This window comes from Mytilus edulis, chromosome 3, assembly GCF_963676685.1.
Source record: "Mytilus edulis chromosome 3, xbMytEdul2.2, whole genome shotgun sequence".
Lineage (NCBI taxonomy): Eukaryota > Metazoa > Mollusca > Bivalvia > Mytilida > Mytilidae > Mytilus > Mytilus edulis.
Genome location: NC_092346.1, coordinates 95,597,682 through 95,608,570, shown reverse-complemented (window position 1 = coordinate 95,608,570; position 10,889 = coordinate 95,597,682). Strand labels below are relative to the sequence as shown.

Below are 10,889 nucleotides of genomic sequence, written 5' to 3'. Positions count from 1 at the left end.
TTTTTTTGAAAAAAAGTTTGTTTCCAGTTTTTGGAGAAAAAAAAAATTTGTTTTTGATTCTGAGAAGAAAAAAATGTTTGTTTCACCCTCAGTTGCCACTATATGTAATGCTAAAATTGAAAGAAAAAAAATGTTTTCGAATTGTTGCGAAAAAAAAAAATTTGTCCAGAAAAAAAAACCATAGCCCCCCCCAGAAAATCAAATGGTTGCTGCCTTAACAGTACTTTGATTGATTAAACCTACACACAGGTACAAATCCATACAGTTTAAACAAACCACATTGAAAATAAAAATGTCAAAAGTATACTCATTTATTTTCATACAACAATTATTTACTGTAAATGAACATTGAGCCTGATTACAATACAATCTAGTTATAATTATATCACATTTACATACCCAGTTATACAAGCACACAATTCCTCATACTTTTATAATTTATAACAGCACAGGATTTACTTGTTTGGCTCTAAACCCATGTTATGCAGTTTATATGACAAACTCAATGTATATGTGTACTAAAAGAAAGGTTTTTTTTAAAGTGCCATGACAAGGATATGCGAGAAAGGGAGGAAAAAGATAGAAATTAATATTATAATATTCTCTTTTAATTATTTACATCATAATTTGCTGTTTCAAAAACTTATGTAGATAAAATGATCTTAAACCAAAAATATATCTGATTATGATATATAATTCTTTCTCTTATGGAACAGATTGTCACATATTATCATATTAATAAAATCTACATGATGATGCGAACATCTTCCTTTTTTATATATTTGTCTCTGATTATCCCTCACAAGAGTAACTAACATTAAGAATGCTGGAGGTACAATGATGTAACAAATTACAAATACTCTACTGAAAATCTGATATCTGTTCAGAAATATATATACAGCAAAATTTGTTCATATATCTTACTGAAATGTATTCTAAAGAGATGATCAACATCAAATACTATCAATTCTTATATCTGATTTAACATTAAAATTATCTAGAAAATATATAAAAATCGATAAAAAAATCATTGGTAACTTATTTCTGAAATCAAGGTACATCATTTGTTTATGGAATGGTAAAGTAAAACAATCAAGTTTTCATGCTTGACATCAAAACTTGACTAGTTAAGAAACACATATCTACATGCTATTATTAAATTAAATGCATATCATTTGAACACAATGCATACACAACAATACAACTTCTCAGCAAATTAGATTACATCATCATTTCAATTAAAAGACCCATTTACATCATATCAAGGCAAAACAAAATGTAAACAATGCAGACATTCCTTTATATACTATCTTCAGTAAATAAATATAATTTATATTAAATCAGTTGTAAGGAATTTTAATGTAAAAAAAATTCATGTTTTTCAGCACTCTAGCCAGGTTTTATTGGTGGAGGAAGCTGTTATAATAATTGTAATTTTAAGACAAGCAATAACTCAGGTGAACTGTACAATACAAAACCACTTTCAATAGACTCAACATATATTTATCAAAAAATTAAGCTTTGAGTTACTCTATAGCAAAACAAAATTTGGCAATATAAAGACAGAATGATTTGTTGACATGTCTTCTTGCTTTTTTGATATCTAATTGATAAACATATAAATAACAACTGGTCTTTTACCCATAAAATAGCATGCAAATAAAGTTCAACAATTAATTTTTTGTTGATAAAGATAATGATTTAAAGTTTGAATTTATGGTACAAACAAGTTTTCGTAACTGGTAAGTCATCTGTAGTTCTTAAATTTACAAAGACATAAATTGATTAAAAAACAAATGAAATTAGGTACAAATATATTATCATATATTACAGATAAACAAGTAAAAGAATGATGGAATATTGTAAAGCTTTGATGTAAAGGATCTCATCACAGAATAATCAAAAATCATATTTACATAAATATACAAATATGGACAATCAGTTTATAAATAAACAAATAAAACATCATCATTGATTGGCTAACTGTAAAACAACACAGCTTCTGATTGGTTGATCCAGTTAGGTACCAGCAACATGGTTGCTTTCAGTACCAACCTTCATTAGTCAGATTTGTGATGTGCTGCAGTTGGTTCCTTCTCCATGACAAACTTTATTTGGCTGCAAATGTTAAAAAAGATTCTGGTCAATATGAGATGTACATGTATGATCAAGATGATGTGATTGTATTTATTTACAAAACAAATAAATTCAAATAATTCAAGACAAATGTTTACCTACCATTCATATTACATCAGACTGAAGGAGGTATATTGTTTTGAAATAGCAAATATTATTGTGAGATTTTTGGAAACAATTTTAATCACTAAATAACCATTTGAAAAGTGCTTGAAATATTTGTTCGTATTATGGATCTACTAAACAATAATTGAATTACTTCTTCTACAACATCATTTTAAAAGGTCTCTGATGTAATGACATATTTAAACTTTTGAAAGTTAACACTTGAGAAAGGAAAAGGAAATCAACAGCACAACAACTTATAAATGCTATATGCCACGTCCCCCCCCCTTTAATTTGGGTCAATAAACACCTGATATATCAAAAGAAAACCAGTTTTACAACTTTGATGCAATAATGTGTTTTACTTTTGGTCAATAAACACCTGACATATCAAATTATCAAATGATAAATTGTTGATACTGAGATATGTCTTTCCTGTATGTAACTTTAATAGTAAAGTGCAAATGTTGAAATTAAAATAGCAATACTTTAACATTTCATCTATGCAAAGCATACTTTAACATTTCAACTATGCAAAAGCATTTAAGAGTCACTAACAATAGCAAAAGAAACCGGGCCATATAATCTCTATCTTTATCTTGCCAAACAGGTTTTCAGCTTTGACAATGTTTGAGCAGATAATGTTTTTATTGATACAGGTTATGATCTGAATTTTCATTGTGAAGGTTGACAGTATTTTATCATTTATTATTTTTCTATATGAGTATATACTCCAGTTTTAAGTAAGGGCTTGGCAGTATAAATCTAATGAGGATTAGTCATACTTACTTATTCATAAACAATAGAACTATGATTGCAAATACCGGTAACATTATTTGACACCATCTGATTTAAATTTCATTTGATTTTCTATAATTTGAAATATTTCTCCTGGTTGTGGTATTCTTCCTGTTTCTAACTTTGACCAAACTGGAACATCTGTGCCATAAAAAATAATGATACATGTAAATGTTAATTGTACAAATTCATTTATGTTGAGTACTCCAAAATCACTAAATAATTTTGTTCTGAATGTTATTGAACTTTGTATGGGACAGAAAATACAAAATATGATATTTGATTGTATTTCCAGAAAATTATACTTATATGCTATGGTTTTCGATTACAATGATTTTAAAGAACATAATTTTGTAAGAATTAATTTTAAGAAGTTATTACATTGGCTGCAATGACAAAGTCTGACATATTGATATTACAGTCATATTAGATCTTTTAACTTTTTCTCCTATGATATCTTACATCAAGATTTGTTATCAAGATGTCATAGAAGTTGCATCAAAATGAAATGACAATATAGTTCTTAGCATTTTTACTTGAACAAAATTAAAAGTAAACGCTATAAAACAATGTTAATAAATCCAATCATTTGAAGGAAGGTATAAATATATTCATCTTGTGACCATAAATCATTGAAATGACATAAAAAGAAGAATTGTCTGAGGACATGAATGCCCCACTCAAGCTTGCATATAATATGTGAAAAATACTTTTGGGACAAACAGAAGGAACGACAGAAAGACAGACATGGGGTAACACTCTGAGTCAAACCTTTCATTTTATAAAGAAATCAGTAGAGATGGAAATGTGCTCATCTTTTGTTGGAGTTCCATAACAAAACTTATTTAAGTAATAAGACTTTAACAGCACCAGTGGATATTATGGGTCTTCCAATGACAAAAATATCATTAAATATCAAAAACTTACCGTTTAAAGAGACTTCAAAGGCACCTGTGGATATCATCTGTCCTTCAATGGCATTACTGATGAAAAATATCATTAAACAAGCATAAATCTGAAAAAAAGAAAAAAAAAATATTTCTTTACTTTTCATATTTCTACTGAATATTATATTTATGCAGGTTTCAGAAAGGGTACCAGTATGTACATGATGTACAGTAATGTGACATTTCGAGCTTATTGTTTATATTCTCTGAGCTGAAGAGAATATAAACCATAATCTAGTTCACATCACATCATTTACCCTATACACCTGGATTAAACTTGTACTATGGATGTCTCTTTTGTGTTTTTTCTTGGTTCTTAGGTTGATGTGTATAACCTCAAATTTCCTCTTACATTATGTACCTGTATTATTAGTATTCATATAATTTTGTTTTCTTCTGCTCTCAAACCATCACAGTGGATAATACATTTACAATGTTATAAATATAGTTTTATTAAGTTTATCTGAGTTATGGCAAATATTTCATTGCATCCATTGGGAAAGTAAAATATCCTTCATTCCATGGACATGACAAAAGTTGTTAAAAAAATAAAGTACAATTTGTCTACATGGTCTAGCAAATGTTCATTGTCTTATAACATTTGTCTAAAGTACATGTAATTAATCTAGGGTCAAACTAATACTGGAAAAGGATTTTCCTTTACTATCATTCATGACTATAGACAGTTTGTTTGGCAGTCAATGAATGTTTTCACTTGTCTCTTTAGGACAATGATAGGTACTAGAACCCTGACAATTCAATACAGGCTGTAATATAATAAATACACATATATATACTTACTTTATTTTCTTGTGCCCAGGTAAACACACTAGGCGTATCCATATTGAGAAGTGTAAAAGGATTCTGCCCACTAACAATCATTACTATCACAACCAATTTAAATATGCTGAGAAATTGAGCAATAGCAGAACGAGTCGGAGGTGGAGGATAATTATCTCCCTCAATGCTCAGTTCTGGGAACCGCTCATGTAAAGCATGAGCGTATTGCTCAAAAACTTTCTTGTACCCTCAGGAGTAACTGCAAAAAAGTAAAATCAAATTTAAAGAATATATTTTAAGATTTATTGCAAGTATAGTTATTATTTTTTCTAAAATATATAAATCAAATGCAACACATACATGACAAAGTAACACTCAAATGTGTCCCTCCCAAACACATGTTTATATATTTTATTCAAATATGTCTATAAAATATATCATATCTGTTTTAAATTTTCGTCCATTGTTTTGTACATAAATCAGGTCTTTGGATTTCTCCTTTGAAAAGTTTTTCATTTGTCATTTTGGGGGCCTTTTATAGCTGATTATGCAGTATAGTTTTACTCTTTGTTGATGGCCATCATACATGTACATGTATACCGTGACCTATAGTTTAAAATTTCTATGTCTTTTAATCATTTGCGGAGAGTTGTCTTATAGGCAATCATGCCAATATGGAAAAATAAATGGTGGCAGGTAGGTGAAACTTGCATAAATGAAGAGTTAATGAAAAATGAATAGAGTGGTGCTCAATTTATATAATACCAAGGCCGTCAGTAAGCCCTAGAAGCAATGAAGCAGCCCCCCTATTTTGGACGGGCCAATATCCACTTTTTGATATGGTGCGAGCTCTAATATCCCATGGCATCAGCTTGTCTGGCAAAACAGCCGTTGAACGTCTGAGTAATCTTGGACATAAATATGTGCAGTACCAACTGAGGTTGTTATATCTTGTGCTGGATCTAGATTGTGTTCTTTGGTCAGTTACAACATGTGCCAGCAAAACAATGCACAGAATCTACAAATGTCCAGAACTTTATGAAACTCCCGACACAAGACAGCCGAATGTACACGAGGGTAGGAACGTTTAACCATATTACATTTTTCAATTGTTCGATGTAAATAGTAACTGAAGCCTGTAAGTACAAGTATAAAAAAAAATACCAAGGAACTTGGTGTTCCTGGAAGCAGGAATTGGTAGCTTACCAAAAAAGGAACCTGATTGTGGGAGTTGCTAAGGCTAATTTTGGAGCTTTAATGTCTTTATGAACGTCAGCTTGTTCAGTCGGTGAGAGATCTCTCCATGTGAGGAATATAAATGCAGCAAAAACTGCGACCATCGAAAATTGGGCCATATCGGCCATTTGCTTTTTCCTTCTTTCGATTTTCTCTAGACTTTTCAATCTTTACCCGAAGTGAAAGATATTATTCGTAAGCAACTATATGTCATTAGGATGTTTCCTCTCCGAATCATTTGAAAAAAAGAGACAAAAGATAAGATAAATAAATAGAGTTATTCCTCTTTGTACCTGCACTATCCCATCATGTTTATATTAGGGGGGATTTGCAGTGGCGGATCCAGAACTTTTCCTAGAGGGGGGGGGGGGGGGGGGGGGGGGGGGGGGCGCTCCAGTCATGCTTCTATATAATCAACCAAATTTTTCCCACGAAAAGGGGGGGGGGGGGCGGGCCCCCTAGCCCCCCTGGATCTGCCTATGCTTTGTATGATCATTTTCCATATTTATTCTACATCACATTTTAATTTTTAACAATCAGTATGTAATAAAGAAGCATTATTTAGAGTATGCAAAGTATACAAACAGAGACAGTCAGAATAATTAAGCTCTTATAATGAGCTTTTAACCGACATATTTGTACAGTTAGATTGCATGTGTTGTTTGTGTGGATAAGTGTGTGATTTACGTTGATTTATATGCTCTAGTTCGATTAGGAATACAGTTATTTGATAATAAATTAAATTGAAAAGATGGTCCGTCTATAATTGGAAACATAATATACAGATGACAGTATGCTATTCCGAGCACTAATTTACGAAGAGAAGGCTAAATTTCGACAAGAAAACAAAGTTAATAAATTTACTATTTCAAATAAATATGTAGAAAAATGTATCTATAATACTAAAATAACGAGGTCCAATTTGTCATGGGGTAAAAACGACAAATCAAAGAATTAAGCTTTATATATATATCTAATATAGGACAATGGTGTTTATTAAAAATTACACCACTCCAGACCCTCTTATTTTCCACACAATTAATATTGCCAATAATTAACTAGATCCGGGTCGAATACCGATACCAAATTAGTATATTCACCTGTTACCTATTACCTTATCTGTATGTTCCGCATCTGACAGGCGCATCACCAAACGGTGTATTTCGGATTTTGCTATATACACGGGTCATAATCACATGATTGACACTACTAAATTCAATCATTGTCAAATTGTTCAATATTGTAGTGTTTTAATCAGTAAGACTTTCTAAGATGACAATACGAATACTAAAAATCTGGACTTACAATAAGGCGTATAGGTACAGTTTTCAATTTGTTAGCGGGCATGACTGTAAAACAGCGAATCAAAGAATTCAACTTTATTTATAACTAATATAGGATAATGCTGTTGATTAAAAAATACTCCATTCCATGACCTTTTGTTTTCCAGCCGTCATCCAAAATAATTAATATTACCTTTAATTGATAAGTTCCAGGTCGACGGGTTCAAACAGAAAGATTTTGAAAGCAGAAAAAACTGTGCATCTTATATCGGCATGACTTTATCAGATGGCAATACCAATACTAAAATAAGGCTTATGCATAGTTGTATACTTTAATTCAGTCACGGACCCGAGATATCACAGGTGTGTTCTAGTTTCGTTTATTTGTGCAACATGTCACTCCATGATGTCACCAGGATATACATACCATTCAGGAGATCAAAACATCAACCCCGGTTTTGGTGGGAGTCATGTTGCTCAGTCTTTTGTTTTATATCTTGTGATTTGTCACTGTATTCACTACTTGGTTTTCCGAGGGCAGAATCATGTATTTTGTTCATATTCGCTTTATTGGCAGTCATACAACATCTCTTTATTTTTGATTCACTAGATTAATAGCAACTATATAAGCTAGTACATAGTGAGATAGATGTGAGTTTAAAAAATGATTGAGAAATCTCGTCGGCCCACATCATCGTAATGAGTTGACTTATGAAAAATGGTTCTCATTTAAGTTACACAAACAGAATACTGTTGAAAAAGTATTGCACAACAGGTGTGAGTTGCATGAACGTATTTTTGCTCATATCTCGCATTACCTATTCTTAAAGTAATCGAAAAAGTTTTAAATAATGTTTTTGGTTGTTAAAGTTGTTCACATTTAGGCATCTTTTGTAACTGAATGATTATGTAGATTTGAATTGAAGACATAGCTACCTGAGAACTAAAGACTCTTGCAAACACGTACAAACAGTTGACCCCCTTTTCCTTCTGACAGTATCACATACAAACTTGTGTCATGGACACGTTAACAGACTGGTGGACATTTACAGATTTTAAACATAATAGTGGATACATAAACAGACTTGTGGACATAACGACTGCCTACTGGACATGTGAATATAATAATGGACACATAAAAAGACGGTAAACATGTTGCCAGACTGGCGAAATCACGTATAGACCAGTTGATAAGTAAACATACTAGTAGTTTAGTTTAAACATATTTATTTATAGTGATTGGGAAACAAGTTTTTGCAACTTATATTAATCCCTTTCCACTTTGCGGGTGCGAGTGCTGCCTTGTAGCGGCACTAACCTACTCTTTTTCGAAATCTTAACAAGGATATCTTTAACGTGCAAGAGATATGGCTCTCTTTAACACGGGTCAGCCATTTATCGTCCCCTCATCGTTTCCTCGAGACTATAGTCGCAAATGGTGTCCGTTGAAGGGAGAGCCGAAAATTGAGTTCCTGAAATTTCCATCCCGAACGGAAATCGAACCAGGAATATTTGTGTTAGTAGTCCGATGCACTAACCACTACACCACGGCTCTCGATTAAAACAGACTAGTAGAGAGGGTTGTGGACACACACAGACTTACTGGTAGACATGTAGACAAAACTATTTCCCCAACCCCAAACTATGTAATTTTTTTTTTATCTAACAGTGATTGAGATTACCTAGTGGAATAATATTCTTAATAAAAGGAGGATTTTAGACAGGAAAACCTACTGGTGAACATGCATGCAGACGTTGCGTTGCGGAATTAAATTCGGGTCTGTGTTATCAGTCTTCCAGTTCGATTTGCATGCTTCGTATATCAGATCTTTTTATCTGTTCATTCGTGTGTGCCCTTCGATAAATTTTCTGATTTTCAGTATCAAAGTATGATAACTTGCATTCCTAAAGAGGGAAAAGGCAGACAGTATATTAGTAACTGGCGTCCTATTAGTCTTTTGAATACTGATATGAAAAAAGCTTCTGCTGTTATAGCTAATAGACTTAAACCCGTTTACCATTTATCATAAGTGACACACAAAAAAGGTTTCATTAAAGACAGATTTATGGGTGAGAACACACGCCTTTAATATGATTTGATGCACTATCTTGATCACTATCTTAATAAGACGGGTCTTTTATTACTTGTTGATTTTGAAAAGGCATTTGATTTCTTGGAATGGTTATTTTTAAAAAATTCTTTGAAAAGCTTTAATTTTGGGCCTTCTATATGTAGATGGTTTGAAACTTTATACGCAGAGGCATCACGTTGTGTTATAAATAATGGACACATGTCTAAGTTTTTTCATTTAGAAAGAGGTTGCAGACAAGGAGATCCTCTTTCTCCCTATTTATTTATAATTGGGGTTGAATTGTTTATTACCTTTGAAATTAAAAGGTAATCCTAAAATAAGGGGAATTACTATCAATGGTAATGAATCACTTTTAAGCACGTACGCAGATGACACATTCCTTATGTTAGATGGAAAGGAAATATCGTTGAGGGAAACCTTTCATGTTTTGAATCTTTTTATAAAATTTCAGGTTTGAAAATAAATGCTTCAAAGACAAAAGCACTATGGGTTGGAAGTAAAAAATATTTTGATCTTATTTTATGTCCCGACTTAAAACTTCATTGGTCACATTCAAATTTCAAACTTTTGGGGATTGAATTTTCTTTAGAGTTAAGCTGTATCACAGAAATTAATTTTGCTAAGAAAATTAAAGAGGTCTCTGAATTCGAGACTATCCACTTTTTTGGAAACTTATTTATTGTTAAATGAAAATCAATCAGGATTTAGAAAAGGCTACTCGACCACAGATAGTATTTTTGTCCTACATATTCTTTTTGAACTATTGAAGATGCGAAAGAAAAAACTTTTTTGTGCTTTTATAGACTTTGCAAAAGCCTTTGACACAGTTTGGCGATCTGGTTTATGGCAAAAACTTTTGGAGAATTTTATCAGTGGAAAAATGTATGATACCATTGTAAATATGTATAGTAACATTAAATCTCGAATTTTTTATGGTAGTGTATTTTCAGAGTATTTTCCTTGTAATGTCGGTGTACGTCAAGGCGAAAGCCTCTCACCTTTATTATTTTCTCTATATATTAATGATCTTGAACATTTTTTAAAAGAACAAGATGTAGAAGGGTTAAAAACAGTATCCGATGATATAGAAATTGAGCTAGACTACTATTTAAGATTGTTTCTGATTCTGTATGCAGATGACACAGCTCTTTTGGCAGAGTCAAAAGATGACCTACAGAAGCAGCTTGACTCTTTGTATAACTATTGTGAACTTTGGAAATTGAAGGTTAATGTAAATAAAAGTAAAATTGTAGTTTTTTCAAAAGGTAGACCATTATCAAATATAGAATTTAAATATAATAATACTGTTTTAGAAATTGTGAATGAGTTTACGTACCTTGGTGTTATTTTTTCTAGAACAGGAAGTTTTTCTAAGGCAAAAAAGGCACAATCCGAAAAAGCCACACACGCTATGTACGATGTTATCCGCAAAGGTCGAAACATAATTTATCTATAGAATGTCAACTCGATCTTTTCGATAAAATTGTCAAGCCTATTTTATTGTATGGAAG

The 10,889-nt window shown here is 31.8% G+C and overlaps 1 protein-coding gene across 1 annotated transcript; it reads right to left on the bottom strand.

Moving 5' to 3' along the window:
• Positions 1–295: 295 nt before the first annotated feature.
• LOC139517839 (selenoprotein T2-like) lies at positions 296–6,216 on the bottom strand. Its single transcript, XM_071309294.1, has 5 exons — positions 5,973–6,216; positions 4,788–5,025; positions 3,967–4,054; positions 3,031–3,180; positions 296–2,118 (listed from the first exon to the last, which is right to left on the bottom strand). Exons 1-4 carry the CDS (start codon positions 6,128–6,130, stop codon positions 3,074–3,076), a joined length of 591 nt encoding a protein of 196 aa, XP_071165395.1. The 5' UTR covers positions 6,131–6,216; the 3' UTR covers positions 296–2,118; positions 3,031–3,073.
• Between the last annotated feature and the right edge of the window lie 4,673 nt (positions 6,217–10,889).